The sequence below is a fragment of the Coenobita brevimanus genome, chromosome 48 (genome assembly GCF_032717465.1).
Source record: "Coenobita brevimanus isolate Jiangsu-jjx chromosome 48, ASM3271746v2, whole genome shotgun sequence".
Classification (NCBI taxonomy): Eukaryota; Metazoa; Arthropoda; class Malacostraca; order Decapoda; family Coenobitidae; genus Coenobita; species Coenobita brevimanus.
This window is the reverse complement of record NC_137001.1, coordinates 23,446,179-23,464,874: the sequence shown is the minus strand read 5'-3', so window position 1 is coordinate 23,464,874 and position 18,696 is coordinate 23,446,179. Positions and strand designations below refer to the sequence as shown.

General features: G+C 45.0%; 1 protein-coding gene across 1 annotated transcript in view; it reads left to right on the top strand.

Moving 5' to 3' along the window:
* The window catches only part of sn (fascin domain-containing protein singed), a 93,993-nt gene extending 75,782 nt beyond the window's left edge, over positions 1-18,211 (top strand). Inside the window, exons 4-10 of the mRNA XM_080271898.1 lie at positions 576-782; positions 1,770-2,024; positions 4,256-4,406; positions 15,224-15,380; positions 16,291-16,455; positions 16,802-16,938; positions 17,946-18,211. Coding sequence (XP_080128024.1) covers positions 576-782; positions 1,770-2,024; positions 4,256-4,406; positions 15,224-15,380; positions 16,291-16,455; positions 16,802-16,938; positions 17,946-18,148 — 1,275 coding nt within the window. The 3' untranslated portion in view covers positions 18,149-18,211. The remainder of the gene's footprint in view (positions 1-575; positions 783-1,769; positions 2,025-4,255; positions 4,407-15,223; positions 15,381-16,290; positions 16,456-16,801; positions 16,939-17,945) is intronic.
* The last annotated feature ends 485 nt before the right edge of the window (positions 18,212-18,696 follow it).

Here is an 18,696-nt window from a genome sequence, read left to right as displayed (position 1 = left end):
CTCCCTCCCTCATTCATTTTTCCCAATATCCTTTCACCTCCTCCTCATCTTCCTCTCTTTATTTTACACACCCACCTAACCCACATCCCCCATCCACCCCACCTAACCCACCCACCTACCTAACCTACACTCCTCTCCATCTAACCCATTCACCTACCTGACCCACCCACCCATTCCACCCACCTCTACTCCTCACCGTCTAACCCACTCACCCACCTAACCACATCCCCCACCCACCCCACCTAACCTACACTCCTCTCCTAACCCATTCATCCACCTAACCACATCCCCCACCCACCCACGTACAATCACCAACCCACCTACCTAACCTACACTTCTCTCCTTCTAACCCACCCACCTAACCAACCCCCTAACCCACCCACCTAACCACATCCCCCATCCACCCACCCCCCTAACCCACCCACAAACCCACCTACCTAGCCTACACTCCTTCTAACCGACCCACCTAACATACTGTACATCCCACATCCACCCACCTACACTCCTCTCCATCTAACCCACCCACCTCCTTAATCCCCCACCCACGCACGTGCCTAACTCCCTCTCGTCAGCAGTACGGGAACGTGACGTGTGAGAGTGACGAGCGTGACGTGTCGTGCATGTTCGAAGTCTCTGTGACGGACGACGAGCACGGGCGCTGGGCCCTGCGGAACGTCACACGGGGGTACTTCCTGGGTGCCGCGGGGGACAAGCTGGTGTGTTCCGCGAAGGTGCCCACCGATGCGGAACTGTGGACCATACACCTGGCCGCACGTCCCCAGGTGAGCGTACTGGGTGTATTTTAGGAGTATTGGGTGTATGCCTGGTGTAGTTCCTGTGGCTGGTGTGGGACGAGTTGCTGTCTCTCTCAAGAAAGGAAAAAAAGTTAGGGATCATTGCTAGGTAAAAAAATATATATATGACATTTTTTAGGTCCAATAGTATATAGGAATGAGTGACCTTTTTTTAAAGTGAATGGAGGATGGAAAAAAAAATAAAAAAAATAAACAGTTCATGTGCCTAAAGGCCTCCTCATTCCTAAAATTCTTTACAACAGCTGGATATAAATGAAAGTGTGTTAATAAGTGTTGTAGTAATGAGTCTCCTTGGTTACTAGTCAAATCCACCCTCCATATCCGCAAGGTAAAAACGAACATTAAATATTTTCTTTTTTGGTCCCACTATATTGTACGAGTGAGTCTCCTTGGTTACTAGTCAAAATCACCTTCCAATCTAACTACACAACAGACTATAGTACTGTATTCTACGGTTGTAGGAATGAGTCTCCTTGGTTACTAGTCAAAATCACCTTCCAATCTAACTACACAACAGACTATAGTACGGTATTCTACGGTTGTAGGAATGAGTCTCCTTGGTTACTAGTCAAAATAACCCTCCATATCTGCAAGGTAAAAACAGACTAAATATTTTCCTTATTTGGTCCTACAGTATGTTGACTGAGAGACTGACGAGGAGAGTGTATGTGAGTGAGGTGGAGGGCGGGAGAGGGAGGGGGAGGCCGAGGATGAGATGGAGGGATGGAGAGGTATATGAGAGAGGGGAGTGTGAGCTGGGAGCAGGGCAGTGAAATGGTGGGGGACAGCGACATGGAGGCGATTTGTTTGTGGCCACCCCTTACGGGATTGAGACGTCTGGCAATAGATAGATAGTATGTTGTAGTAATGAGTCTCCTTGGTTACTAGTCAAAATCACCTTCCAATCAAAGTACACGACAAAGACAATATCATTTTCTTTCGTTTTTTCCACAGGTAAATCTACGCTCCCTAGGGCGGAAGCGGTATGCCCACCTTAATCAGGAAGGCACGGAGATCGAAGTGGACGCGAACGTACCCTGGGGGGAGGACACCCTGTTTACGCTGGAGTTCCGGGACAACAAGTACGCCATCCACACATCGAACAACAAATACCTTTCGACGGAGGGGAAGTTGGTGGCTGAGTGTAATAGAAACTGTCTCTTCTGTCTGGAATATCATCATGGGTCCCTTGCATTGAGAGATTATAAGGTGAGTGATAGATAGATAGATAGATGGATGGATAGATAGATAGATGGATGGATAGATAGATAGATAGATGGATGGATAGATTGACTGTCTCTGCTGTTTAGAATATCATCATGGGTCACTTGCATTGAGAGATTATAAGGTGAGTGATAGATAGATAGATAGATAGATAGATGGATGGATAGATAGATAGATGGATGGATAGATAGATAGATGGATGGATGGATAGATTGACTGTCTCTGCTGTTTAGAATATCATCATGGGTCTCTTACCTTGAGAGATTATAAGGTGAGTGATAGATAGATAGATAGATAGATAGATGGATGGATAGATAGATAGATGGATGGATAGATAGATAGATGGATAGATTGACTGTCTCTGCTGTTTAGAATATCATCATGGGTCACTTGCATTGAGAGATTATAAGGTAAGTGATAGATAGATAGATAGATAGATAGATGGATGGATAGATAGATAGATGGATGGATAGATAGATAGATAGATGGATGGATAGATTGACTGTCTCTGCTGTTTAGAATATCATCATGGGTCTCTTACCTTGAGAGATTATAAGGTGAGTGATAGATAGATAGATGGATAGATAGATAGATGGATAGATAGATAGATGGATAGATAGATAGATGGATGGATGGATGGATAGATTGACTGTCTCTGCTGTTTAGAATATCATCATGGGTCTCTTACCTTGAGAGATTATAAGGTGAGTGATAGATAGATAGATAGATGGATGGATAGATAGATAGATAGATGGATGGATAGATAGGTAGATAGATGGGTGGGTCGACTTGCCTCTTCTGTGTGGAATATCATGTCACATAGGGTGATAGATAAATAGATAGATGGATAGATAGATGGGTGGATAGATAGATAGATGGATGGATGGATGGATAGATAGATAGATAGGTAGATGGAGAATGTTGTGCACTATACCAATACCAATTCACACTCTCCCCAATAGTCAGTAAAAACCCCAGTACACCTCCAGTACACCTCATATACACCCAATGCTCCTCCAGTACACCTCATATACACCTCCAGTACACCTCATATATACCTAATACACCTCCAGTACACCTCATATATACCTAATACACCTCCAGTACACCTCATATACACCCAATACACCTCCAGTACACCTCATATATACCCAATACACCTCCAGTACACCTAATACACCTCCAGTACACCTCATATATACCTAATACACCTCCAGTACACCTAATACACCTCCAGTACACCTCATATATACCTAATACACCTCCAGTACACCTAATACACCTCCAGTACACCTCATATACACCCAATACACCTCATATACACCCAATACTCCTCCAGTACACCTCATATACACCTCCAGTACACCTCATATATACCTAATACACCTCCAGTACACCTAATACACCTCCAGTACACCTCATATATACCTAATACACCTCCAGTACACCTCATATACACCTAATACACCTCCAGTACACCTCATATATACCTAATACACCTCCAGTACACCTCATATATACCTAATACACCTCCAGTACACCTCATATATACCTAATACACCTCCAGTACACCTCATATACACCTCCAGTACACCTAATACACCTCCAGTACACCTCATATACACCCAGTACACCTCCAGTACACCTCATATACACCCAATACACCTCCAGTACACCTCATATACACCTAATACACCTCCAGTACACCTCATATACACCCAGTACACCTCCAGTACACCTCATATATACCTAATACACCTCCAGTACACCTCATATATACCTAATACACCTCCAGTACACCTCATATACACCTAATACACCTCCAGTACACCTCATATATACCCAATACACCTCCAGTACACCTCATATATACCTAATACACCTCCAGTACACCTAATACACCTCCAGTACACCTCATATACACCTAATACTCCTCCAGTACACCTCATATACACCTAATACACCTCCAGTACACCTCATATACACCAAATACACATCCAATACACCTCCAATACCCCTCAGATACACCCACTACACCTCCAGTACACCTAATATTCACGCATATTCCTCCTCAGGGCCAGTACTTGAGTCTGTTTGGATCTCGTGCCTAATAAACCTCCAGTACACCTCCAATACCCCTCAGATACACCCACTACACCTCCAGTACACCTAATACACCTCCAGTACACCTAATACTCATACCCCCTCCTCCTCAGGGCCAGTACTTGAGTCCCATTGGATCCCGTGCTGTGTTGAAGACCCGCTCCAACACAGTCACCAAGGACGAGCTGTTCGCCCTCGAAGACTCGCTCCCTCAGGCCTCGTTCTCGGCGCTGCTCAACGCCCGCTACGTCTCCGTCAAGCAAGGTAGGTGTCTGTCTGTCTCGTCTGTCGCTTCCTTCTGTCTGTCTCTCTCTCTTTCTCCTCTCTTTACTCTAAGCAAGATATCTCTCTCTCTCTCTCTCTCTCTCTCTCTCTCTCTCTCTCACTTGTGTCTTTCTTCCCTCTGTCTCTTCTCTGTCTGTCAGTTTCTTCTCTGTGACTGTCTCTCTCTGTCTCTCCTCTCTTTCCTCTGTAAGCAAGGTAGCTGTCTGTCTCTCTTCTGTCTCTCTCTGTCTCTCCTTTCTTTCCTCTGTAAGCAAGGTAGGTGTCTGTCTGTCACTTCTATCTCTCCTGTCTCTGTCTCTCTTTTCTTTCCTCTAAGCAAGGTAGCTGTCTGTCTCTCCTCTGTCTCTCTTCTGTCTCTCTGTCTCTCCTCTCTTTCCTCTGTAAGCAAGGTAGGTGTCTGTCTGTCACTTCTGTCTTTCTCCCCTGTCAAGCATGATTCTCTCTCTCTCTCTCTCTCTCTCTCTCTCTCTCTCTCTCAAGCGTGGATGAATGGATGGATGGATAGATAGATAGATAGGTAGATGGAAGAATGGATGGATGAATGAATGAATGTATGTATGAATGAATGAAAGGATGGATAGATAGATAGATAGGTAGATGGAAGAATGGATGGATGAGTGAATGAATGTATGTATGAATGAATGAATGAAAGGATGGATAGATAGATAGATAGATAGATAGATGGATGGTTGTTTTTGCAATCTCTGTCATTTTCTCTCTCAATTTCCCCATCCTATTTCCTCAATATGTTTCTCCTCCCCTTCTCCCTCCTCCCTCCCTCCCTCCCTCTTCACTCCCTCCCTCCCTCTTCACTCCCTCCCTCCCTCCCTCCTCTTCATCTCTTCACTCCCTCCCTCCCTCCTTCTCCCCCTTTCTTCTCTTCACTCCCTCCTCTTTTCCAGTCACTCCCTCCCTCCCTTTCCCCTCCTTTCCCTTCCCCTCCCTCCCTCTTCACTCCCTCCCTCCTCTTCATCTCTTCACTCCCTCCCTCCCCCCTTCTCCCTCCTCTTCTCTTCACTCCCTCCCTTTCTCCTCCTTTCCCTCCCCTTCCCTCCCTCCAGTGTTTGTGCGTGATTTCCGGTCGAGGGGAGGGGGAAGGGAGGAAGGGGAGGGGAGAGGTGCAAAGGTGAGAAATTGAGGGAGGGAGGGAAATGAGAGAGACAGGAGGGAAGGAAAGAATTGAGAGAGAGAGAGAGAGAGAGAGAGAGGGTATTGACAAGGGGAGCTTAAAGGAAAGACAAAGGGGAGATGGAGGGAAGGGAGAGAGGGAGAAAACAATAATTGGCAGGGAGGGAAGGAGGGAGGAAGGGAGGGAGTCTACAGTGTCTCCAGGGAGTGATTGGAGGAAAGGGGGTGTCGTAACGTGGAGGGAGAGAGTGAGGGAGGGAGGGAAAGAGTTGGAGGGAAGGAAGGAATTAGACAGGGGTAGAGAGGGAAAGAGTTGGAGAGAGAACAGGGAGGGAGGGAAAGAGGTAGGAGGGGAGAAGTGAAGGGAGGGGAAGGGAAGGGAAGGGGAGGGAAGGGAGGGGAAGGGAAGGGAAGGGAGGGGAAGGGAAGGGAAGGGAAGGGAGGGGAAGGGAAGGGAGGGGAAGGGAAGGGAAGGGAAGGGAAAGGAAAGGAAGGGAAGGGAGGGGAAGGGAAGGGAAGGGAGGGGAAGGGAAGGGAAGGGAGGGGAAGGGAAGGGAAGGGAAGGGGAGAAATACAAACGAATACAGAGTGGAGCAAACATAAAAAAAAAGATGAATTTTTAAAAAGAAATATTTGAGGTTTGACATGGAAGACAAATTTAACTCTTTGTGAATAAACTTACGTGTGTGTGTGTGTGTGTGTGTGTGTGTGTGTGTGTGTGTGTGTGTGTGTGTGTGTGTGTGTGACAATTATTCACACATGATCAGTTATATTTTTATGTCTATGTGCATGTGTGTGTGTGTGTGTGTGTGTGTGTGTGTGTGTGTGTGTGTGTGTGTGTGTGTGACAATTATTCACACATGATCAGTTATATTGTTATGTCTGTGTGCAAGTGTGTGTGTGTGTGTGTGTGTGTGTGTGTGTGTGTGTGTGTGTGTGATTTATTACTACCAACACTAATCTATCAACTACAACTACTACCACTACTACTACTACTACTACTACTACTACTACTACCACCACTACTACTACTACTACTGCTACTACTACTACTACTACTACTACTACTACTACCATAATTGCGGTTACCATAAAAACTACCATTATAACCACTACCACCACCACCACCACAACTACCACCCCCTCTCTTTTTCCACTCCCCCCTCCCCTTCATTCTCCTCCCTTCCTTCTTCCTGCCTCACCCTATCCTTCCCTCTCTCATAGCCTCCTCTTCCATCTCCTCCAAACCCTTCTCTCATCTAACTTTCCTTCTCACCCATATACCACCATCTGAACTAAATCAATTGTCAAAGTTTGTGAAGGAGAGAGAGAGAGAGAGAGAGATGGAGGGAGGGAGGGGAGGGGAGGAGGGAGAAGAGAGGAATTATGTCGAAGGAAGGAAGAGGAGAGAAGGAAAGGACGGTGAGAGAGAGAGAGAGAGTGATGGAGAGAGAGAGAGAGAGAAATGGGGGGGTAGGGGTGTTGAATTAAGAGAACTATTAATGGGAGGGAGGGAGAGGGGAGAGAAAGAGGGAGGGAGGGAGGGAGAGAAGGAGGGGAGGGAGAAAACAGTAGCGGAAAACCCACATGTAAGGAATTTACACACACACACACACACACACACACACACACACACACACACACACACACACACACACACACACACACACACTCTGTTGCTACCCAGACGTATTAACATCACTACACACAGTTACGCCATTACACCCCCTCTCACTACTACCACACCACCACCACCACCACCACTACTACTACTACTACAACTACTACTACTACTACTACCACTTTACTGTCTGGTTCTTTTTTGCGTGTGGCTGGACGTTGAGTGACCGCAAAACCACCACACTCTTTACCACACACCACACCACACTACACTACATTACTCCCCACCACACCACACCACACTACACTACATTACTCCCCACCACACCACACCACACTACACTACATTACTCCCCACCACACCACACCACACTACATTACACCTAGCCTCCTCGTAACACCACACCACACCACACCTAGCCCCCTCGTAACACCACACCACACAATACTCTGCTACCTTTCCACACCACCACACCACACATCGCACCACACCACACCACACCACACCTAGCCCCCTCGTAACACCACACCACACAATACTCTGCTACCTTTCCACACCACCACACCACACAATACTCTGCTACCTTTCCACACCACCACACCACACATCGCACCACACCACACCACACCATACCACACCGCCAAAATTTACCAGTTGCATACATGAAAGAATACGGTGTTGTGTGTATGTGTGTGTCTGGAGAGAGAGAGAGGAAACAAACACGATAGCCTTGTCACACACAGATAACAAACACTCCCCTCCAGCGATGCATTTATAGACGGCATTTCGGACAAAGCCTTCGTGTCACCGTTTCCGAGGCGATTTATTTTTCCATAGTACCCTTGAATATTGAATACTTGTGATTCCTTGAAATTCCATCATTCCTAGTTATGTGGTGGGATTGAGTCTCCTTGGTTACTAGTGAAATTAACCCTTCAGTCTGGCACAATATGAATTAGGAATGCGTCTCCTTGGTTACTGGTCAAATTAACCCTTCAGTCTGACACTATGAGGGAATGAGTCTCCTTGGTTACTGGTCAGATTAACTCTCCAATTTGACACGAGGTAGGAATGCGTCTCCTTGGTTACTAGTCAGATTTCAGTCTGGTAGTTGACATTAAGTAGGAATGCGTCTCCTTGGTTACTAGTCAAATTAAGCCTCCAATCTGACAATACATGGCCATAAAAGTGATGAGAATGGATAAGGAGTTGAGGAAGCACCCTAACACCTCTTCCTTAGCGATTTAGTTTTGGATACTGCTGGCTGGTATCGTTTGTAAATTATATATGCAGAGTATGGTGACAGAATGATTTAAATAAGCAAAATAAATCGCTTAGGAAAAGGTGTTAGGGAGCTTCATTAACCCACGAAAATTAGCGTCAACACAGAAGGGAACGGCAAGGCGTAACAAGCAAAATAAATCGCTTAGGAAAAGGTGTTAGGGAGCTTTATGCAGAGTATGGCGATATTGGAAGGATTTATTTAACACAGAAGAGGACAGTAAAGTGTAATAAGCAAAATAAATCGCTTAGGAAAAGGTGTTAGGGAGCTTTATGCAGAGTATGGCGATATTGGAAGGATTTATGTAACACAGAAGAGGACAGTAAAGTGTAATAAGCAAAATAAATCGCTTAAGAAGAGGTGTTAGGGAGCTTCCTTAACTAACGAAGCTGGCTCTTCGTGTGTTCGTGTATCGTAAGCAAAATAAATCACTTAGGAAAAGGTGTTAGGGAGCTTCTTTAACTAACGAAGATGAGGATCATAGTGTGTTTATCATAAGCACAATAAATCGCTTAGAAAAAGGTGTTAGGGAGCTTCTTTAACTAACGAAGATACCAATCATAGTGTCTTCATGTACCGTAAGCAAAATAAATCGCTTAAGAAGAGGTGTTTAGGCTGTATCACGTGACCAGTAAGTGTGAAGGGTGATTGGGGTGAGGGTGGGGGCTGGGGGAAAGGCAGCCATATAACCCTAGAGGGGTTGGAAGTTTAAAGTTCTCTCTCTCTCTCTCTCTCTCTCTCTCTCTCTGTTTGTTTGTTTTCACACCGGGAGGGAGGGAGGGAGGGAAGGAAGAAAGGGAGGAGGGAGGGAAAAAAGGAAGGAGGGAGGGGGAGGAGGGAGGAAGGGAGGGAAGGAAGGAAGAAAGGGAGGAGGAGGGAGGAAGGGAGAGAGGGGAGGGGAAGGGAAAGAAGAAGGGGAGGAGGAGGGAGAGAGAGAGAGGGGGGAGGAGGGAGAGAAAGACAAACGTAAGCTCAGGAGAAAGACTTAGGAGAGAGAGAGAGAGAGAGAGATTAATGTGACTGGGGTGTATGTGTATTTGTGTATGTACGAATGTGTGTGTGTGTGTGTGTGTGTGTGTGTGTGTGTGTGTGTGTGTGTGTAGGTCATTTCAACCCAAATATGGCATGAGTCACCACCTCTCTCTCTCTCTCTCTCTCTCTCTCTCGTTATTTCCGATGCATAAATTATTTTCCCCTGAGTTTGGACGAGAGAGAGAGAGAGAGAGAGACCGGGGGAGTAACTGTTTAGTCTATGCTTGTTATGTATTCTCTCTCTCTCTCTCTCTCTCTCTCTCTCCAGTGGTTTCCTTACTTCCTTTGCTCATAACTTTTTCTTTTTTCTCTCTCTCACTTTTTCCTTCTTCTCCCTTCCCCCCCCCTCCTTCTCTCTCTCACTCTTTTCCTCCCTCCCTCCCTCTCTCCTGTTTCCTTCCTTCTTCCCCCCTTCCTCAGTTTCTTCCCTTCCTCTCTCCCTATGTTTCCTTCTCTCCTTCCCTTCCTTCTTCCTCCCTCCTTCCATCCCTCTCTCTCCCTCCCTCTTTCCCTCCTTCATTCTCCCTTCTTCCTTCCATCTTCTCTCCCTTCTTTCCCTTTTTTCCTCCTCCCTTGCTCTCCCTGCTTCCATCCTTCCTTCATTCATTCATTCATTCTCCCTCCCTCCCTCCTTCCATCATCATCTCCTTCCTTCATTTCCTACCTCCCTCATTTCCTCCCTCCCTCCTTTCCCTCCTCTCTCCTTTCCCTCCTCTCCATTGTGTTTCCTTCATTTCCTCCCCCAAACTCACTCAGGCAAAACGAGAGAGAGAGAGAGAGAGAGAGAGAGCACTTTCCTATAGTGACTTTCTCTTCTTCCCTTGCCTCCCCTTCCCTTCCTTCATCCCTCCCTCCTTCCTTCATCCCTGCCTCCTTCCTTCAATTTCCCTCCCTTCCCTCCCCCTCCTCCTTCCCCGTTATTATTACTCCCGCCAAGGAGGTTATGTTTTACCCCGCTTTGGTATGTCTGTCTGTCAGCAGGTTTGCTCCAAAAGGCATGAACGGATTTTGATGACATTTTGTGGAAGGCTGGGTCATGGGACGAGGAACCAATGATGAAATTTTTATCCCGCACAGTATCTCCAAAAGTTCTCAGTGAATAATAGTGAAATATTTGTGGAAGGGTGGGCCACGGACGAGGAATGGACCGATTACATTCTGAGCTATCCGGATCCCTTTTATTGGCAGTGGTATTGGCGGGGGTATGCACTCCATGAACGTTTTCTAGTCCTTCCATATCTTTCCTCCTCCTCTTACTTTTCTCCGTTTTTCCCTCTTCCTCCTTTCTTCTCTCCCTCTTTCCTCCCCCCCTCCCCTACCCCACACATTCTTGCCTTTGTACCCATACCTTAGTCTCTCCCCCCCCATTCCCCTCCCCTCCCCCCTTCTCTTCCCCCTCTTCTCCAGTTTCTTCCCCTCTCCTTCCCCTTCCCTCCTCTCCTTCCCCTTCCCTCCTCTCCTTCCCCTTCCCTCCTCTCCTTCTCCTCCTCTCCTCTCCTCTCTCATCTTACACTTGCCATTTCCATCCATCCATCCATAGACATACACACACACATACATACATATATACATACATACAGATACATATATACACACACAGATACACACGTACATATATACACAGGTAGGCTACATACACATTCATACGTACACAGATACATACACATACATACATACACAGATACTTATACATACATACACATACAAACATACACAGATACATACACATACATACATACACAGATACTTATACATACATACACATACATACACAAATACATATAGGACATACATACACACATACATACACAGATACATAACATACATACATACACACACATACATACATACAAATACATATACATACATACACATATATACACATACATACACAAATACATTCACATACATACACACATTCTATTCATCCATTATTGCTTCACTCCTCATTGTCACCCATCCATTCATCATCCCCCCCTCTCTCTCTCTCTCTCTCTCTCTCTCTCCCTCTTTCCTTTTTCTCCCTCCTCCCCCCCCTCTCTCTCTCTCTCTCTCACAAATACCACCACCACCACCACCCGCCATACAAGAGTGACATGCATTCAGACAGACAGACAGGAGGGAGAGAGAGAGAGAGAGAGAGTAGATAGATAGATAGATGGATTGGTAGTTGGGTAAATTATCCTATCAGTTTAAATTAAAAAGTAGATTGATAATAGGCAATAGATAGATGGATAGGTAGAGAGAGAGAGAGAGAGATTTATATGATAGGAACGTGAGAGAAAATGCAGATGGTATCGAGAGAGAGAGAGAGAGAGAGAATTAAAACTATCTCACTAATTAGTCAGATTAAAGGAAGTTATTTTATTATTACCTCATGTCTTCCTTAATTCACCTGTGGCCCTGATGAGAGAGAGAGAGAGAGAGAGAGAGAGAGAGATTCATACGAGAGGAAGCGAGAGAGAAAAATGGAGACGAGGTAGAGAGGAAATGAGAGAGGGGGGAGGGGGCAGATAGATAGATTGATAGATAGACAGACGGATGAATGGATGGATGGATAGATAGATAAACAGACAGGCCGATAGATAGATAGATGTATAGGGATAGATAGACAGACAGGCAGACGAATGGATGGATAGATACATAGATAGATATTGAGATAGGTGGATAGATAGACGTGTAGACCCATAAATAGATGGATAGATAGATAGACGTATTGATGGATGAATGGCGAGATAGATAGATAGATAGACAAGGAGAAATAGATATAATAAACAGAAATATATGAGAGAGGGGGGTGTGAGCTGGGAGCAGGGCAGCGACATGGAGGCGATTTGTTTGTGGCCACCCCTTACGGGATTAAGGCGTCTGGCAATAGAGAAATATAAAAAAAAATCCCTCACCTTTATTATTCTTTATCCCCGCTTCCTCTCTTTATTTATTGCGCCAAAAAAAACGCTTTAAAAATGAAGGGTTTATCAGACGTACAGGAAATATAAGAGAAGCAAAAATGCATGTGTTTCCCCTCGCGTCATTTCCTTGCTGACTGGCCGCGGTGGGAGAGAGAGAGAGAGAGAGAGAAGGGTGGAGGGAAAGGGTTGAGGCAGAGAGAGAAACGAGGAAGCGATGAGAGAGAGAGAGAGGAGGAGGAGGGAAAGGGTTGAGGCAGAGAGAGAAGGGAGGAGGAAAGGAGGAAACGAAGAGAGACGGGGGGAGAGAGAACGAGAGAGAGAGAGACAAGGGTAGAGGGAAAGGGTTGAGGCAGAGAAAGAAGGGAGGAAGGAAGGAGAAAACAGAGAGAGAGAGAAAGGTAGAGGGAAAGGGTTGAGGCAGAGAAAGAAGGGAGGAAGGAAGGAGAAAACAGAGAGAGAGAGAAGGGTAGAGGGAAAGGGTTGAGGTAGAGAGAGAAGGGAGGAGGAAATGGAGAGAGAGAGGGGGGGGGTTAAAATAGAGAGAATGGAGAAAGAATGGAGGAAACGAAGAGAGAGAGAGAGAGGAGGCAGGAAGAGAGGGGGAGGAGGAGGGTAAAGGGGAAGTGAAGACATGAATTAAAGTGAGAAAGACAGGAAGGGAGAGAATGTGAGTCAGAGAGAGAGAGAGAGGAATGTTCAGCTTGCTCTCTTCAATTATGCACACCTTTGTAGTGCGTTGGTGGGACCGTGAGAGAGAGAGAGAGAGAGAGAGAGAGAGAGAGAGAGAAACGGAGCTGGTTGGTAGGTGCTGCAATGGAAGGGTCAAAATATATTGTTATTGAAAGAGAGAGAGAGAGAGTATGAAAGAAAGAAGCGAAGGGAAGGGAGAAGGAAAAGAGAGGAGAGGAAATGTAGGGCAAGAGGATGAAGAAGGAGAGGAAATGGAGGAGGAGGAAGAAGAGGGGAGGGGGATCAAGGACAGGGTAGAAGATTAGGAAGGAGGAGGAGGAGGAAGGAGAAGAGGAGGAGGAGGAGGAAGAAGAAGAGGAGGAGGAGGAAGGAGAAGATGAAGAGGAGGAAGAAGAAGAAGAAGAGGAGGAGGAGGAAGATAGGATCGATACAAGACGGGAGGAGGAAGAAGATGGGAGGGGGATCAAGGACAGGATAGAAGATTAGGAAGGAGATGAGAGAGAAGAAGAGTAGGAGGAGGAAGAAGAGGAGGAGAAGGAGGAAGAAGAGGAGGAGGAGGGTAGGATAGATGCAAGACACAATTATAACTCTTTGTGTTGGTTTAAGAGGTGGGGGAGGGGGAACTTGGTCATATTGAGGGTAGAATCATATTATTTATTGGGCAAAATCATCTTCGTTTCTCCTGTCATATTTTTACCTTTCTCTCTAATCCCTATGTCGCCCTATTTTTGGTTTGAAAAGAGTCCTGGATGATGATGATGATGATGATGATGGTGGTGGTGGTGGTGGTGGTGGTGGTGGTGATGGTAGTGATAATGATGATGATTTTGGTTGTTGGCTCATCCTTTGTTAATGTTTTTGAAATTTGACTTTATTTCCTGTATTTTGTAACTTTGAAAGATTTTTGAATTGAGGCATTTTAATTATTTGAAATCTAGGTACTGTAGTTTATCTGTATTATATTATTTGAAATCTAGGTACTGTAGTTTATCAGTTGATGTGATATGATTTTGTAATGCCGGATTATTAACGTGTTGTGAATATCTCATGTTGTAAATGGACACCACTTGTTTCAGTAAAATATTTCCTGCTGTTGTTACAAGCAGAGAAGTAAAATGTCTTGACTGTTGGAGTGAAGTGTGTTAAGGAGTGCGGTAATGAGTGTGGTGTGTGGTGAGTGTGGTTAGGAGGTTCACCACACAAGCACTCCTCTGTTCCCTCCCTCCCCTGAGACCCAGCCTTGATGTTGTGTGGCCTTGCTCACTCACACTCGTATAAGTGTTAAGTGTGCTTGTCAGGGGAGTCATAGTTAAAACAAAATGAATGTATATATAGAATTATTGAACAGATTTCTGGTGTTGTGCTGCCTCCTTCCTTCACCTTTATCATTCTTTTTCTGTGTCTGCTCTCCTCTCTTCCTATTTCTCCCATATTTCCTGTCACTTTTTATAACTCCTGTTTCCATTTCAGGTGGCCTTACATTGAGTGACAAGCCTAATGGTTTCCTGTAAACCAGGAAACCATTTACAACGCTGGGTGGTAACCATATAACCAACTCATATATGTTCCCTGTGTGTCAGCAAGTGGGTTGGTGGATGGTTAGTGCCCCTCCCCGTAAAACAACTAACAAAGACAATGGGCCACCCCTTATGGGATTATGGTGTCTTGCTGTAGATAGATAGATAAATAGATAGATAGATTTCTGATTGTTTATAAATTACTCTGTAACACTAGAAGAATGTACTCTGGCCACAAATGTACACCATGTTATGCCTCTTGAATTAATATTATTAATCTATCAGTCGGCCATATTTATGTTGTCAGTCTTATCCTTAGATATGGATGTGGCTGCCAATCAACATGTGTACACAGTGTTAGGCTTCATGAATGACTCACAGTACTAGTCTATCCATCTATCTATCTATATATACCCCGACACCCAAATCCCGCAAAGGGTGGCTGCAGACAAAACACCTCCAAGTTGCTCTGTCACCCACCATTTGACTGCCCTCCCCCCCAGCTCACTCCCCCCTCCCTTATATACCTCGCAACTCCATCCCTCCACCTCATCCTTGGTCTCTGTACAGTATTAATCTCTTGATCATATTTATGTTGGTAATTTTATCCTCAGGGGTGGATGTGACTGCCAATCAGGAGGAGATCAGTGACCATGAGAAGTTCCAGCTGGAGTACGATGCCGGCACCCACCGGTGGTACGTGCGCACCATGCAGGACAAATACTGGACACTGGAGGCTGGTGGCGGCATCCAGGCTAATGCTTCAAAACCGTCAGTATCTCCACCATTTTTACCCGTTATCTTTCACTGTTTGTTCCTGTTTCTTAATCTGTCTGTAGCCTGATGCTTTAATCCTATAAGGGGTGGCCTCAGACAAATTGCCTCCATGTTGCCCTGTCCCATGCCATATCAGTGCTCTCCCCCCAGCTTCCATCCCCCTCTCTCATATACCTCTCCACTCCATCTCTTCATCTCTCTATTTCTTAAACTTTATTTTATATGGTGCTAAAGAGGATTGCCTTCATGTGGTGGCACTGACTTAACCAAACAGTTCCATTGCTTCAGCTCCCTCCCTATCCCCTGAAAGGATAGTAGGCTGCATGAGGACAGCTTCAGCCTGCAGTCTACCAGGTTCACATTCTGATAAGCCAACAGAAGCGACATTCCCAGATACAGGCTGCCCTCATTATAAGTGCTTAATATTTTTCTCCACACATTTTCCATATGATAACACCAGAAAGGGGATAAAGCACATCAGCAGTGGAAATTAAACAAGCCATATTTCTGTATGTTTTGTGTGGACTTGAAAAAAAGAAAAAAATCCCACAGAAGGTGACTTATAACAAGGACTTGCTGTTCATCTTGTGAGGCCTTTCATTTCAGTACTTACTAGATTTAGTTGGCTTCATATTCCTCATAGCCATATCCCTAAATTCTTCCATGATGGTGATGATGATGATGATTGATGATGGTGATAATGCCAGCAGTAATAATGATGATGATGATAACAGCAATGATGATGAGGATGACAGTAATGATGATGATGATGATAACAGTAATGATGATGATGATGATGACAGTGACAGCAATGATGATGACAGTAATGATAAGATGACGACAATAATGATGATGGTGATGATATTGTCTTAGTGTAATACAACCTCCCTTTCTTGGTTTTCAGGACATCCAACGCACTCTTCAATTTCCAGTGGCAGGCCGATGGATCTGTTGCTTTCCAGGCCAACAATGGCAAGTACGTGGCCACCAAGAAGTCCGGCCACCTCTTTGCCAACGCCGACACCCCAGACGATGAGAGCGCCAGGTTCTACTTCTACCTCATTAACAGGTGAGGGGAGGAGACAACAGCGGCATGTATCATATTGTATCGTTGTAAAGGCACCAGTATGCTTGCATGTGTCACCCCAGGTCACCTAATGATAGCCCTCCATGCTGCTTGATATCTGGCAGCCTCCCTGTTCAGTCCTTTATCTCTGAGGTCACATTCTATGACCTCATCCCAGGTCATAGTTGAACTTGAAAGAAAATTGGCTTTTTTTTTTTTATAGGTTGGGCCACCAAAATATTGATTTTTTTTTTTTTTTTTTTTTTTTTTTTTTTTTTGGGGGGGGGGGGCCCCCCACTCAAAGATCTACATGTACTGTATTCACTGTATTCACATCCACGCCCCACAGGCCAGTGTTGGTGCTGAAGTGTGAGCAGGGGTTCGTGGGCTATAAAACCTCGTCCAGCCTGAAGATGGAGTGCAACAAGGCCAATTATGAGACCATCAAGGTGGAGCGAGGAGACCAGGGACAAGTCTTCTTCAGAGGTCAGAGGCAGTACCTGTTGGCTCGTTATTCACTGTAATCATTTATAGTGCTGGGTGGTAACCATATAACCAACCCATATGTGTTTCCTGTGCCTCAGCAAGTGGGTTGGTGAAGGGTTAGTGCCCCTCCCTGTAAAACAACGAGCCCACAGACAAATGGCCACCTCTTATGGGATTATGGCGTCTGGCTATAGATAGATAGTCTGTTACAAACGATACTTTCCTGTTGTATGGCAGTCAGTTTCTTTTTACAAGTCATTAGATTGATCCTGATGGCTGAGGGTTGGCTATTTTTAGGATACATATAATAATTTTAGCTATGGAATAACTCAAACCTGTTGCCAACCCAAAAATTATATATTCATAAGATGTTTTTTATTGTATGCAGCTTCCTGAATATCAAACCTTTATGAAATGGCTGGAGTGTAATAAAACTCAATACTCCTTTTCATGCTGTGTCATACAGTACTAACAATGTACTGTACTTAGATTGTGGTAGCAGGTGGTGGCCATCATCCATTCACTTAATGTAGTGCAGCCTACTTCTTTCTTCAGTGACTCTACAAAGATTAGCCTAATGGTTTCATGTAAGCCAGGAAACCATTAACATTGTTGGGTGGTAACCATATAACCAAATAATGGGGTAATATGCAGCCTGCTATGGTGCCCCTGTTAACTGGGTGGAGAGATGTAAATGTGGTATCTGTCCAGGAACCAGACCTCCACACTTTTCCCCACACATGGCTATGACAAGATGTTATCCACCACAAGGGAACATTGGTACACTGCACAAGATGGCCCTGCAATGGCAATTGCTTGTCTGCAGTTGATGGGTTTGCGCAGCCAGACAGACTGGGGTTACTCTATTACTAATGCTTCTAGTGTGCTTGGCTAATGTCATGCTTGGTGATGTTCAGTATTCATGTAAATGAACTCTCTTTCCTCCTGCCTTATTAAAAAACATTGCCATGCTCCCTGTTAACAGTCATATCCATTCTCCTTCCCAGGTCAACAGGGAGGGTACTGGCACGCCTGTGGGGACGGCATCATGGCTGACTCTGAAGTGCCTGAGGGATTTTTCATTGAGCTGCGTGAGGCCACCCGCATGTGCATCAAGAACGCCTCAGGCCAGTACATCATCACTGAGAAGAACGGAGGCTTCAAACTGGGTGATGCTGACCCCTCACGTGCCACGCTATGGGAGTTTTAAGATGTGATGTGTGTTTGGGGTGGAGAGGGATGGGAGAAGGAGGGAACTTATAGAAAAATGAATGAATACAGAGAAACATGGATGGAGAGAGATGGGAGAAGGAGGGAACAAGTAAGAAAAAAATAACTATAAGGAGAGAGAGTGGAATAAAAGATGAAGCTGGAAAATTAATAAATGTAGGGAGGGATTTAGGAGAGATCGTGCGGGAAAAAGAATGAATACAGATAGTGAGAAACATAAAAAGAAAACACTGTGAAAGTTAAAAATTAGACTATTGTACTTGTAGGATAAGGCATGGAGTATATATCACCCAGCCAAATATACTAGAGTCTCATTTAGTATTTAAAATTAGGAAATACTGAGTTGCAAGACAGATGGGGTCAGTAAAGGTAATATATTGCTATTGTCAGTTATTTTGTGAAGGGAGGGAAAAATGCTAAGAAAGAAAAAGAATGTTAATTTATCATCTGGTTAGGGTGGGAAAGGAGGTCTGGGTGATGATGATAATGATGATGGTGATGATTATGATGATGATAATGTTGATAATG